Source organism: Haemaphysalis longicornis, unplaced genomic scaffold, assembly GCF_048455015.1.
Source record: "Haemaphysalis longicornis isolate Haplotype H1 unplaced genomic scaffold, Haemaphysalis longicornis Haplotype H1 scaffold_2, whole genome shotgun sequence".
Lineage (NCBI taxonomy): Eukaryota > Metazoa > Arthropoda > Arachnida > Ixodida > Ixodidae > Haemaphysalis > Haemaphysalis longicornis.
In genome coordinates this window covers 166352252-166367305 of record NW_027526295.1, presented here as the reverse complement: position 1 = coordinate 166367305, position 15054 = coordinate 166352252, and the positions used below count along the sequence as shown (strand labels likewise).

General features: G+C 50.1%; 1 protein-coding gene across 3 annotated transcripts in view; it reads right to left on the bottom strand.

The window, feature by feature from the left end:
- LOC144169442 (polycystin-1-like protein 1) overlaps window positions 1–15054 on the bottom strand; it is a 433694-nt gene that overhangs the window by 111869 nt on the left and 306771 nt on the right. For all 3 annotated transcript variants that reach the window (XM_077698599.1, XM_077698600.1, XM_077698601.1), the window contains one exon: window positions 4228–4365. In XM_077698599.1, coding sequence (XP_077554725.1) covers window positions 4228–4365 — 138 coding nt within the window. The remainder of the gene's footprint in view (window positions 1–4227; window positions 4366–15054) is intronic.

Sequence of the window (15054 nt, the reverse complement as noted above, 5' to 3'; positions counted from 1 at the left end):
ACCGGGTAGTTTGGGGGGGGGGGGGGGGAAGAGGGGAGGAGCGAGTGAGCGTCCCTGGCGGCAGCGGCGCAGCTACAGCGACGCCATATCGCGTCGTCTTGACGTGGATCATATGCCGGGCGCATAATGGGCCGTTTCGACAATAGGTCCGCGCGCGATCTTGCCTTTCGCCGATGTTGCGGGCGTTGGCGCCAAGACCCGCCGGCGACTCGGCTGCGGTGAAGATCCATTAAGTGGAGATGAAACCCTAAAAATGTGGCCAGCGGGGATCGGAAGAGGCTGAGGATGAAAGGCAGGGAGATTGAGCTTAGCAAAGGCTTCGAACGAGCGAGAAAAGAAATCGTGTCCTCGGTTGCTATGAAAAGCGTACTTACTCCTCGGCGTAACGAACTTACATCGCTCTCGAGTACGGCAAAGAAAAAAGAAAAAGGAAAGGAAAAAGGAAAACTTGTCACGCCTCAAAACGACGCGGGGAACAGCTTTTAAGGAAGAAAAGAGACAACTTTACAGGGGACGCGAGGAAGTGGGAGACATGAATAGCACAAGAAATAAGGATTGGCGCTGCGGCGCAAAATTTTGAAAAATTAAAGAAACAAAGGAAGATCTCGTGTGCTTCGAATGCGAAACACCGTGAAAAAATAAGCTGCAAAAGATTAGGTATCCGACGAAACAAATAAAAAATTACACGGGCAGCAATTACGCCAAGTCTGATCCGAGGGAAAAAAAACAAAGCTGAAGTACGGGGGCAATCATCCGTGTTTTCACTTCGTCACCCGAGCCTGCCTCTTCGCCTGCTTTTCGCCGTCATTATTGTTGTTTTTTTTCGTTCTCAGTTTTCGTTCAAAGCTCAACCGAGAAGAGCAAGACTGTGCGGACGCAAGACGGGGAAGGCCTAATTTGCGATTCTTCACGAATTATCGAGAACGAGGGAAATGTGGGGAGGGGGGGGGCAATAGGAAAACGAAGAGGAACAAATAAATCCTAATCAAATAACTTGGTTAGAGTAAAAAAAAAAAACAAGAAAGACACGCTATCGATGAAAAGAACAAAGTAGCTCCAAACGGGCAACGCGCTCCGAAAAACAGAGAAGGGGAGAGGCAGCTAAGGGGCGGAGAATTTAGTTCGAAACAATGAATGAGAAAGCCAGACTTGTACTGTAGGTACTATCAAGATTCACGCAAAAAAAGTTTTTTTTTTTCTTAACAGCCCGCTCTGTTTCTTTTCACCCCTAAAACGTCATATTTGCACTTTGGCGCGCTATATTGCTCCCTCCGTTGGCTCCAACGTGCTTGTTTCTTAAAATTGCCGAACGTCCTCGTCTGGTCACTGTATGCGCGTACCGAGCGCATCTGTGTCCCAGCAACCACCCCCACAATTCCTCAGTCACCTTGTCTCTCTACCTCTCCTCCCCCCGAAGTCCCACCGCACTGCTCACGCATAGCCACCGCGTCCTCCGCATCGACGCACGACATTCTGCTCCGTCCCGCTTCACCGCCCATCTTGCGCAGTATACGACGCTCAGCCGGAGAAACGTGTGTATCGTATGCCCGCCCGATCGCTGTGCCCTCGCCTGTTATAACCTTATTAAGGAACGCCTGAGGCGATGCTCTTCGATTCCCCCTCCTCCCCATGCCTGCGAATAGAAGGAGAAACGCGTGGGGAGGGGTGGGGGAGAAAGGAGGTCGGCCACTCGCATCCCTTCCTATCCTCTGGCTTCCGGTGGTACTAGAACGCGAGGAAACAGCGCCAAAGAGAGGACGTCGACAGAGGCAACACAAACGCAGCGCTGAGCCTACGTCCAGCCTTCAGCGTCATTCCCTCATGTCGAAATATTCCAGCAATCACGTGCTCCCTAACAGAATGGTACCGCCAACGTACTTGCCACTGGGACCTCTCTCTCGAACCCCCCACTTCTTGCAAAAAGCTCGGCCACAAAAAGGGAAAAGAGAGAAAGGGAGCTAACCCACTCCCTCCGTTGCGGCCCGGAAAAACGACAGAAAACGCTCAGGTTTAGGTGCAGGGCCCAAACAGGGAAAGAGGCCGTTTCTTGGGGGATCACTCATCCCCAAGAAATACAGGTTCGTGGTCGTTGTTCTGGCGGTGCTCGGGTTCATTTCCAGAGCCCTGTAATTACTCGACGTGGGCGGAGGGACAGCCTTGCCGTCTTTTTCGGGGGCCTCAATACCCCTTTTTTCTCTTCGTCGCGCATCTCGCCCCTCCCCCTCCACGAAGTGCCGTGGACAGGCTCTAATCTATTGCTGTGGCTAAAACACGTAATTACGATATTTTTTTTCTCGCTTCACCCTACATCATTCGTGGACATTTTTCTACCTCCCCTCTAGAACGGAATTACGTTCCTCTCCTACTTACCCACCGCCTCAGTTCGTGCTCATATGCACGCTTGTCACCTCTTTTCCAGGGCTCTCTGCTAAATGTCGTCTTGCACTACGTCAACTGCCACGCGTTGTTCAAAATGGCTCGGTTTTACAGTGCTCTCGCTTGCAGGCTGCGTTGAAATCATCTCACCCTTCCATCTTAAATTTAAAATGCATCTGACGCCATTTTAGTGCTTTCGAATTCTGCGTTGGTCTTCCTTTGGGACAGAGGACGAGGACGAAACAAAAAACAAGAAAAAAACAGCAAGGAGGGTAATTCCTCCCTTCTTGAAAGAAGGGAGGTGGGAAGGTCGTCGCTAACAAAAGTCCGGCTGCTTCTCGTCACGTCAGGTCGTCTACGCATCGCTAAGAGGGCCTCTACGCATTGTGGTTGGGCAACCACAATGTGTAGAGGCCCTCTTAGCGATGTATAGGGCTTCATAAATAGGCTTCCGAACCCTAAATAGGCTTCCGAAGGTCGCGATTTCAAGCGCGCAACCGCTAGATTACGTGTTCACGACAACATATATACCAAATATTTCACCACTGCGTAGCGCCGGGGCCCTGCAAACCAGCAAAAAGTTCGTTCTTTCCATCCTTGTTTACATGTGAATCCTCGCCGCAATTCAAGAGAACATTACGGCGTAGATCTACGGGGAGGACCGAGCGTCTATGACGCGATAGTGTTATCCGGAGCGGTTCGCGTCGCATTATGATTCGCTTGTCATGTTCCTGAGTCGCACAATAACGGTTTGTCATGTCACAACACTCATTTATTTGTATGGCGTCCGCGAGCGGTGAAAACTTTCCGCTCCTGCTCGCACGCCATCTGGTGGAGCAGTGACTTACTATCCCGGAGTTTCGATGGGCGCCCAAGGTGCCGCCGACGACGACGACGGCGGCTTTTCTGTGACACGAGATTCTTAAAGGAGTACTGACACGAAAATTTTATGTTACGTTTTTTTCAGTGCTATGCGTGCCTACCAGCCCACTAATCATAGAATGACAGATCAGACGGTCGAGCGCAGCGTAAACATTTATTTACGGCGTCGTTTTTTCTGTGACACGAGATTCTTAAAGGAGTACTGACACGAAAATTTTATGTTACGTTTTTTTCAGTGCTATGCGTGCCTACCAGCCCACTAATCATAGAATGACAGATCAGACGGTCGAGCGCAGCGTAAACATTTATTTACGGCGTCGTTTATTCGTGCCAGTTTCGGTTTCGACAAAAAAACGCCGAGCGGCCGCCATGACGGCATGTATGACATGGCGTCACCATTCTTGCCGTATCGCTGCCTCTCTGGAAGCGCGCGCGAGCGAGCGCACGCGCGCGCCCAGACCGGCCGAGGTCTTCGCCGTCCCCACAGGCCCGGGCAGCATGACGTCAGTCCCAAAACCATGACGTGTACACACGCCCGAGCAGCGCGCGCCAACCACAGTCAGCGCGTCGGCTTCGTCACGGGAGCCCCGACGTCGGCAGTTTGGGGCACGTAGCAGATGATGTCACGTCGGCCCGCTCTGGGCTTTCTCGTGCGGGCGAATATTAGAATGAATTTTAAATATGTTTCGCTGAACGGTTGCTGTTCAAACTTGCTGGGAGATATCTCCTGATAAAAAGGAAGCGTTTTACATAGTTATCTCAGCTTTGAAATTTCGTGTCAGTACTCCTTTAACGCCGCGTGTTACGAAGTGCCCAAATTGAGGGGGGAAAGAAAAAATAAGTAAATAGCCCGAACGCGCGAAAAGTTGACGGAATAAAGCGTTTGTCAGACGTTAACAACAGCACCCTACAGTTCCCCTTTAAACACGCTGCCCGGGGCGAGGCGCCAAGAATGGAGGGAAAGCTCACCCGTCAGTTGTTCCTGGACAAAGATTTTCGCTTCGGCCCTGGGACGCGGCCGCTTGAACTCCTCGGTGACCAGGTTGCTCGCTTCGGCAGTCAAGACGTACACGCCCGGCGAGTCAAACAGGTGGGTGAATTTAAAGCCTGCGAGAAAAGAGGACGATCAATCACCGAGAGAGCAATCAATAAGGAGAGTCATTACCGTCAGCCCGAAGAGTTTTACGCCCCAAAAGCGGTATGCGTAACGGGAGAGGCAGCGGCGCATGCACGCCAGGACTCGCGACGAAAAATAAATCGCCGATCAGCGTCGAAACGACGACGTCGATAATGCGCCGCCAGAGAAATAACGGAGAGAACAAAGAAACGTTGGATATCATCATTACCGGTTGAGTTACCCGATCCCGCTTTTCTTACAAACGCCAGTTTTATGGGCCCAGAACAGCAAGACACCACGTGATGAACGAGACGACCGCCACATAAAACCATGCAGCACGGGTACACTTTCCAAGAAAAAGATTTGTTAAATACGATAGTCTTTCTTAAGCTACTTGAACGCAGAAATTTTGGTCGTCTGTCTGCCTGTCTGTGGCTCGATTCAGCCACCCGGCCAAAGTGAAACTGAAGCTGCGTAATGGTCTTATATACCCACAGCCAAATCTAATTGTTTAAATTCGGTGTCATTGTTCATACTTGCCAACATTGTTGATCAAGAACAAGACATTACGCAAATATAAGGCAGAAAACCAATACATAAGTGATCTTTTCAGTGTTCCTTTATTAAAACAATTTACGGGTGCTTGGTTTTTCCGATAGCGAATGAAATACTACATCAACTGCAGAAAAACGTCACCTCCTGTTGCCCTCGCTACTATAGCTCCTGGCGGCATTGAAGAAATCAAACGGCAACAGCAACGAAAGCTTCCACTAGATAGGTTTCACGATAAAATAGGATAAAATCAAACCAGTTTTATTTTCCACAAGTGGATGGTTCCTCGGGTAAAAGCCACTTTTGCAGCTTGACAAAGCCCGAGGAACCAGTACACCAGACAACGGCATGCGATCGGTTTGCATGCTGCACAGAAACAAGACAAAATAGATCCCATGACAACGAAGAAAACATCGCCACATGTTCTATGTTTGCGTTTCAAGCGTTCCTCTTGAAACGCTCGTGGAGTAAGGCAACGTGGTTCTATACACGTTGTAGTGGGGTGCCTCGATTCACGCGCGTCTGCGCCGTATGGCAGCGCTGGAATCGAGGCACCCGACTTGGAACAGAGGAACGCGGTAAATTTAAATTGACTTGAGCAAACCTCTAGCGTGTTATCTTGGGAGGAATGAGACGGGAAAGGAACAGCATGAGAGGTGAGCGGAAAGAGAAGGAAGGCATTCACTTGCCAGGGGTGCCAGTCGACTATCGTCTTTCGTCGACATTTGCAACGAAAGGAGCATATAGGCAGCCATTTTTTTTAATAGCTTGCGAGCAGCAAGACAGACTCGTCATTATACAGTGAACTTTCATTTTAACGACATCGCTTTATTGGAATTCTCGCATTATTCGATTTTTCTCACGGTTACAAATTCAGTGCAAGGAGAGGAAATCATCCCCGTTTTTAACCAAGTATCGCTTATAACGAGTCCAATTCGCTGTTCCGGGGACTTCGTTATACCGGGGTTTACTGAAGTTCACTTTGCCCGCACGGTGGTCTTCCCTCTGTGCTAATTCTTATCTACACCGCCCGTTTTCTATTCTCGTGAACTTGTACGGCGTTCTCAAGCGAGTAGAACAGCGACACGGAAGCGCTAAAAGCGGCACTTTCATTCGAGCCTATTCAAGTTCCTCGTTTTGCTTCGCAGCAGAGACGCGCAACCTATCATACAAGCGGGCCATACCTGCTGCCTCGAAGCTAACGTGAAGACCATATATCTCCTTCTCTGAAACTGAAATCTCGTGTTAAGGGGCAATTTTCTCTCAAGCTGCCGCCGTCGCTTTTCCGCATAGAGCAGTCGCGCTATCAGCCGTGCTACTCAAACTCGGACTCTTCCACTTAAAAAACTCAGTGTTTGCTGGGCGTCCCCATCAATCCCTGTTAATTAAACCGCGGTTTGTCACAACTCAACTTAGAGAGACGAATGCTCCGACGCTATCGGCGGAGGTAAAAATAGAATGGTTGACCCTCTACCCTGCTCAGATGATTGGACACCGAAGCTGCTAAAATAACAATAAAAATGGCATTACGAAATGAACAACAAATGCACTTCGGAGTACAGTTTGAAAATACTTTATTGGCCAGGAAATTGGTGCTACTCCTAGGGGGTCATGTCTTCGAACTCATGTACGGAAACACGCTGTGGCAGTACACAAGACTTTCATAAGTACACCGAACGAGGTCGCAATGCTTTCTCATTCAAGGCAAGTAAGCAGACTGAAGTGCTCAGATGCGTTTCTTTTCCAATTAAAACTGCGACTGGGAGTTATCTATGGTACCTGGTGAGATAACACTTACCACGGCTGTGTAGTTGTTTCAAGAGTCTAACTTAGTCACTCAAAATATTCCGGACACCTATGATAAAACACGAGCTACAGCTGCTTTCTCTAATCCTACTCTTCCCGTAGAGGCACATGTATTGAGAACAGACGAGGATTCCAAACTCCACGGCAAGCTTATTGGCAAGTAACTGAAGCCCGGCGGAATGATAAAGTCGTCTCAGCGGCTAATGGCACAATGATATTTTCTAAAGATGTATGCTTTAGATGACAGCTACATAGCACTCGCAAGAAAGTTAGCTTAGTCGCAACGTGTATTATGAATGATGTGTCGATGTGCGAATAAGAGCACGCTTTCTTCACGAAAAACGGGACCGGACCACATTTGGCGTCCCACTGCAAAGAATGTCACTGTGTACCCGAATCGTACAAAACCGAAATTCTGAAAACAAATCGGGACGTAACGGCACGTGAAGTATAGCGGAAGCCTTCTACATGAAGCGAAAGGGAGATAATTGCGTGAGCGTGCATCGCTGCCTATCTACGCCAAAGAATGTGCGCTCCTTGATAACGTTCTTGATGTTTGTTGATGTGTGCCTTCACCGGATGCGTGTTAGTTTTTCTTTTTATGTTTTTGTACACGTGTGTGATCACGCCGAATGTATATACGCGTGCCGTTTTTTCAATAAAAATTTAGTTGCGAGTTAGCGCCCATCCCGTCCTTTTCACCGTCCGCGTCTTTCGCTGAGCTAAACCTTATTTCTCTAATATAAACAAACTCGCCCAACAACGCGTCTTACTGTTGTAAACCCTGGGAAGAAGTGCGAAAAAAGACGACCACGAAGAAAAGAACGCCGCGTGTGGTTTTCTACGTGGTCGTCTTTTTCGCGCTTCTTTTCAGGGTGTGTCACCAACTTGCACACGATTTAAATAATTGCGTATCACGAAATCCCGAAATCCGAAAAGTGGGCCATATACAGCCAGGCTGTCAAGCAAAATGAACGAGAAGGCAATCCAGCAGCCTTGGTATGGACAACGGCCCGACAAGCTAGTGACGGCCGTCGAAAGTGCGCGTCCTGTTAGGGCTGCGGTGACGCTTCGAAGCGCCGTGCACGGTTTTAAGCACCCACGATATGCACAAAAACCGCGCCTGCACTGACCGCGAGGCGCTAGCTGCGTCGCTCTCTGGCGCGTTCCAAGGCGAAACTCCCTAGCGCACGCCGAAAATTTAATTAGCCTAAGCGAATAAGCGCCTCTGGGAAGAGACTGGGACGACCGGGGTCCAATCGCAACTCGACAGAAACGTGGGAAGCCTATTAATTAGGCGGCGGCAGCGCTAAAGCGAAAAATGCCGTGGGAAAACGACGTGCCCTTTCCGAGCGTAGGCTGACAACGGCGCTCCTACCTGCGCGCTCGTCTATGCTCTTGCGTCGCGCGGAAACAGAAAAAAGAAAAGCAGATTCTGGAAGCTGGAAAAGAAGCCGCGGAGCACATCTACGCTAGCATGGCTCAGGATGCGGGCGTCATCATGATCATTTTTCCTTTGCGTCTTTTCCTCCTTATCGTCGTTGCTATAACCAGGAGGCCCTGTGTCTAAGGATTGGTAGCCCTAACGAAAAGCTTATAACAACGTCACAAAAAACGTCAAACCCATGCGTAAAGCTGCGGTTGGTATGTCTACTTCCTTCTTGTGTCCGTGTCGAGTGTGCGCTACTTCAATGTGTTCAAGAAACACTGCCAAATAGCCCAGTTGTCGATTCTTCTGCGGGTACCGGTTGACGCCGCAAGACGTCGAAACGAAATGCTAGGCCTAAACACCACGCATACGTGACAGCTCCCGATGTTGTCGATGTTTTTCCTTTGCGTTTGGTAGCCCTAACGCTAAGCTTAAAGACCAGGCAAGCAACGTCAAACTCATTGTGCGTCCAGCTGCGGGTACCGTTTAACGACGTAAGACCCCAAAGCGTAACGTTCAACCTAACGTCGGCGCATAATTTACGTGATTTCCTTCTCTCAAGGCTCATGGCTAAGAGCTTGGCTAAGCCTCCCCCCCCCCCCCCCCCCCCCGCTAGGCCTATGTTTAGGCTTGACGTTTGGCAGCCCTAATGACAAGCTTAATTCGTTATTCGTCAATCTGCGGGACCGGTTGCCGACGTCAACCTCAAAGCGAAACATTAGGCCTAGCATCCGGCGCGTACCAGAGGGTTACTGCTGCTGTTGTGGTCTCCAATTCAATCCTAATGTTGGGATTAAGGCGTGCCAAGCAACCCCAACTCAATGCACGTCGTGCTGCGGATACCGGTTGACGACATAAGGCTTAAAAGCGTAACGTTGGGCCTAACGTCCGGCGCATTCCCGACAGTTACTGCTGTTGTCGTCACCCGCTTTGGCGTTACGGCGTCAGTTCCGGGCACGGCTGCCGGGAGTGCTAAAGCCACGCAATGCTATAGCCTGGTAATGCTGTTGCTTTAACAAATGGAAAGGCTGCAGCTACGCATTGAAAACGCACAAATTTAACTGACTCTGTCACACCAGCGTGCGCGTTCACGAAATTGACGACCTTTATCATCGATCCATCGGCTGCGTTCCTCTTCAGAGGTCGGTATGATAACTCGCGATAACTACGAGGGAATTAAATACGACCGGAGCAAAAGCACGAATGGACTAAAATTAAAATGTATCTCTACAAGTTGTACCTGTGCTACACGAGCGGAAGGCTTTTGAGTCGAATGTCATTTGACTCAAATGACCCCTTTGAGCTACTACACGACGTTTTTCAGAGGCCTTTGGTTGAAACGCCATTTGAGTCAAAGGAGCACCACCAACGACCTTTGAGGTTCTCAAAGGCCTTTGAAACGCGAACGGTCGTACCCTCGGGAGAAGTTTCTGCATGACATATCTACAAAAACAATTATTTACGAGTAAAAATTGGGGTTTAAAGTGCGCAATCTTCATAATTTCTCACTTGTTTTTGTTTTCTGTCACTCGCTCTACGATCACAAGGTAACCTGGCACTCTCAACACCAGCGCTGCAAAAAAAAAAAAAACTGGATGTCGACGCATGTTTTGTGCACGCATGTAGATTGTTCTTAATTTGATCGCTAATATTTGTCTTTTTTCTTTTCATTTTAACTCTAAAATTAAATTGTTGTCAATAACGAAACAGGGCAGCAGTGGCGACATCAAAACATGGCGGGCTAACGCGGAAACTTTCACCTGCCTTTGAGAATTGTCGTGTAGGTTGGCGAAACTCCTTCCAGTTCGAATGGCATTTGAAATTTCGAAGGTCCTTCGACTGAAATGCCCTTTCAAACGCTCGTGTATCCCAGGTCGAGCCGAGCCAATTTGCCGCATTTCTTGCCCGGTTCAAAACTCCGCGGTGGAGCGGCCACGGAGTTACGCAGCGAAAAAAAAAAAGTTGAAAGATTAGCATATTTTCGTTTTCTTTGGGTAAAGCACGCCATAGCATGCATGATTTGGCGCCAGTCAAAAACGGTACTGAAGCTACGAGCCCGCCTCCTCGGCCTTGTTCGTTTTTGGTGCATTAAACCAAGAATTTTGTTAGCTCGCTTCTGAATGCACATCTATAGGTCCCGCTAACTCGGCTAAGCCTGAAGGGTCAGTCTGGGCAGTAAAGAGCACGAGAAAGTCGCGGCGAGTCCAACGGCTTAAAAACACTTCTTTTACGGGTAGGAAGGGTGACGAAAATTATTAACGACACCTTTGACATCGTAACGAGAAGTACCTGGTGACCGTGAGTGGTGCTATCAGTCACGCCGAGTGTAAACGTTTTAGCATAGCCGCTAGCGTCCGTTAACGCTACGGCGGCGGGTACCGGAACTCCGGGGCCCGACTGCGCATGCGCGCGCGGGGAGGGCGGGGAGGTCGCCCCTCAGAAGAACTAATGCGCGGGCATGGTAAAAGCCGACCCGCGGAGCTAATCCACCCTACCAGAACGAATCCGCAAGTGCCCAGTCGAGTCCTGGTACCCCCCCCCCCCCCCCCCCACCCCCCGCCGTAGCGTTAGCGGACGCTACCCGCTATGCTAAAACTTTCTAATAACTACAGTGGAACGCTGTCCTCTTGAAGCTTGGCCCCATCCAGGAGCGAAGGATAAAAGGGCGCTATTTTTTTTTTCATTTCTATTTTATTCATTCGTTCATTTTAATTCATTTTTCATTCATTCATTCATTCATTCATTCATTCATTTACTTATTCATTCATTAAATAAATCATTCATTCTCCACATTCTTCGCGGTCCAGGTTGTCGCAATTGCCATCGTCGTCTTCGCATCTGTCATCAGCGCCATTAGCTGGTTCAAACGTTACTTCTACGTTCTGTTCCCGTTCAAGCAATATGTTAAAAAAATGGCGGATACCAAGCATCAGTGGATATCGACGTAAAGCGACGCTCTCATCGACGTGCGTGTGGCGACAGTGTACAGCTGGGCTTGTTGGTGAGAGAGAGAGAGACAACATTTAATAGAAAAGGATGACCACTGGTCACGATGGGGGAAAGGAATGGGGAGGGAGGGTAAGAGAAAATAAACAAATTAATGCTGGTCGTTCTCAGTAGAGTCAATAACTGGGCCAGTTCTTGGAACCTGCAATTCATGGGCCAGTTCATGGTGATCGCAATGGGGTTTGTGCACATACACCAGTTTGTTCGGGGGAGGACCCGCTCAAACAACCCGTGCCAGACCGCTTTTAATTGAATAAACCGCTATTTCATATAATAGTTGTGCATCAGTTTGTTGGGGATCGGGATGGGGCTGGGGAGATTGAAATGTACGGTGCGTGGCGAAAGCTGGGCACCACCAAACTAGGTGTGTGAGGTCTGATGGAGTGGTGGTACGGCAGTAAGGACATCGAGGGGGCAGGTGAGAGGTATACCACTTGCGAAGTGTTTCAGGTGTGTACGCTGAATTTGCAATATATTTGTTAATAAAAGTTTCGCCTGAGCGGGGAATAGGAGGTAGGCGGCTGAGGTAGCCAGCTGGAGTTAGGGCTTTTAGACGTGTGCGTCGGTCCTTCTTGTGCTGGTGAACACGCATCGCTGGGGAGGGAGAGGGGGACCGCGACGGCCTTACCCCAGGCACCAGTGGAGGATAAGAGGGGGAACTCTCCTGAGCGGCCATATGAGCCGCCTGGTTGCCTGAAGAAAATGGTTCGTGGCCAGGTACCCAGTCGACGCGGATGTTGGTGTTGTTCCGTTTGAAGAGTTGAATTTGAAATAGAATTTCGTGGACGACAGGGTGGGTCGAATAATATGATCGCAAAGCTGTGAGGGCCTCGTACGAATCTGTGAGTATGCGTATGGAGGGCGGTAGAGGTGGGTCACAGTCAAAGGCGATAGCTGACACTGCGTTGGTGAAGCATTCGTCTTGGTGGGGGAATCTTTTAGTGCTCAGCTGCCTGGCTTAGTTGCTGATTTCTCAAAACTGTGAGCAGTGGTCAATGCATCCAGAGATATGAGACGATAACAGGAGCCTTTCAGCGTCTCAATCTCCCAGTCGCTTTCCGGCCGGCACCGTGGGAGTTGTACGGGAAGGCCGGCCTTATCAAGTGCAACTTCCCAGACCCCCGCCCCCCTACCTGCGTCTCACTTTCCTGGCACCCCGGAAGCGAAGCGCAGTGGCCAGCCTTATCTAGTGGAAGACAAAACACAGCGTAGCAACGGTTGCAACGTGCGAACTGTGAAAGGCTGTCCGGCGGGGGCCGAGATACGAGAAGGCGTGCGTTATTTCGGGCAGCGTACCCAGTACCCAGCAGCGCACCCAGTAAGAAGGCAGCAGCAGCAGCAGCCGAGCGTGAAAGCGAGGAAGAGCCAACGAAAGTTTCGCCTCAAAGATACCAGATCCGTCAGGCATCAAAAATAACCAGCAGGGGCGTGTTGTTGTTATCAGCGACAAAAGTAGCGCAACAAGTTACAAAAACATCGGGTTTAGACCACTGGCGCTGCAGAAGGGCTATCATGCACGCCATAGTGGAGTGGGGCCTCTTTAACGTGCACCGACCGTCCTGCTGTTCTCTCTTCCACGGCAAACCACGCTAGACTGTCCATTAACTACGGGTGCGACAGCATCTCCGCGCCCCTTGTCAGCCGAACGCGGCGTCGGCACATGCACTCCGGTTAAGCGTAGCATGGCGTCAGGGCCGTCGCGAGTAAGGTCCGTGAGCAGTGAAACCGTAACACAGCCCGGAGCAAAGTGAGTGCGGCAGCGGCGGCGGCGGCGCGCCGAGACAAGATCCGGCGTGCGGAATTGGCCCGTTAGCCCGGGCAAGGAGATTGCGTGCCCGGGAATCCAATACGGATCGGGAGCCGTCTCGAGCGGAAGGGAGAGGCGCTCGTGTCGAGGGCATCGATGTTCTATAAATACGAACCATGAAGACCCGCAACCGCGCGCCCCGTGCTTGGGTGCCGCGCTGGGCCCCTCGCTTGCGCCTATACACTCTCTATGGGCGGGAGCACGCCGGATGGCTTCCACCGCAGCCCTTCACGGACGACGCGTAGCTGGGCTGGCTGGGCGCATTCTATGGTGGCGCTGCTGCTTTCGCGTGTGGAGAATATGTCCCGCAGGAGCAGTCGTTGACGTCGGGAAGAAAAACGGTTACACGAGAAAGTCGTAAAAGGGAGCTTCGTGCGTGCGTTTAAGTGAATCCGGGGCGATGCGTTCGCGGGTGTATAGGGCAGCTGATGACATCGTAAGGTGCGCCGCTTCTTACGTGCTTGTTATTCGTATCCCAAAATACGACCAGTGTCAGGCTTGGGCGCAAAACATTTGTCTGCGCGTACGTATCTACTTTGTGAATTTCGCTAATCCCAGCTTTTTTTCGCTCATCGGGGTTGGTATACTGGCCTATAGGCCACTACCAAACCCGATGAACGTAAAACATTGTACCCTATCCACTATAGTGGCTAAAGCAGAACGTTTAGATAACAACGATTTAGTCCTGCTGCTCCAAAAGTCCGTCTATACCGCTATTGCATGCACGCGTTCTTGAGGAGGTCTTTTTTCGTTTATCAAAGCTTGTTATTTATGTCTGCTTCCATAGGAAAATTTCTCCGTACCCCCGTAGTACATAAAGGAGTGAATCTCCCGCCCCCCTGACTTCCTTCCCCTCGATATAGCGTCCGTGACCGAGAGGGTGGCTTGAGTCAAACTCAAGAGTATACTCATGATGAGCTATGCGCTTCTTGAAGTCATAGTTTCCCATTCTACGCTTTGCCCAATCCCTTCCCGAGAAGAACTGACCACGGAATTGTTTTTTTCTCTCTCTCTCCACCAGTTCAACCTCAATATAACGAAGCCACCGGGACTTCCGTATACTTTCGCTGAACCGGAAACTTTGTGTAATCGAGAAAAAATTACTACTGTGGGAAAAAGCTAGGGGAATCTTAAAACTAGGAAATCGGGTTTCATAAAGTCGACGTTCGACTCTTGTCATACACCCGCCGCGGTGGCTCAGTGGCTAAGGCGTTGCGCTGCTGAGCACAAGGTCGCGGGTTCGATTCCCGGCCGCGGCGGCCGCTTTTCTGATGGAGGCGAAAAGCAAAAACGCCCGTGTGTACGAGATTTCGGCGCACGTTAAAGATCCCCAGGTGGTCAAAATTAATCCGGAGCCCTCCACTACGGCGCGCCTCATCGCCTGCGTTGCGTTGGCGCGTTAAACCCCCACAATCAATCAATCAATCTTGTCATACGTCAGAGTTCGCGCCGGATCTTTCCTTCTGTGCGCCTGCGCAGTCGTGTATCTGAGAGAAGCTCAAAGCGCGGCGAGTGAGTTGAAACAAAATAAAAGAAAATATTGGCCGCGTATCTGCTCCTTTCGTTGCAAATGACGTCAAAAGACGATAGTCTTTATCGGCTTTTGCGAAGTAAATGCCTCCCTTCGCTTTACCGCTCACCTCTCATGTTGTTCCTCTTGCGTCGCGCTCCTCCCAGGGTAAAGACGCCAAATGTTTGCTTAAATCATTTTAAATTTTGCGCGTTCCACTGCTCAGAACCGGGTGTCTCGATGCGAACGCTGCCGTACGGCGAAGACGCGCGTTAATCGAGGCACCCTACTTCAACGTTTATAGAACCGCGTTTCCACACTCCACGTGCGTTGCAAGCAGAACGTGGAAACTATCTAGTGGAACCTTGCGTAACTGTTGCCGGTTGATTTTTAAAATGGCGCCAGAAGCTATAGTGGCGCGGGCGACAGTAGGCGACAGCAGGCGACGGCGGAGGGAATTCTTTTTCTGCAGTTGATGAAGTATTTAATTTCGCAAAAGTCAAGCATGTTTGAATTTTTATAAAGGAACACTGCAAATATCACTCCTGTATTGATTTGTTGTCTCATAA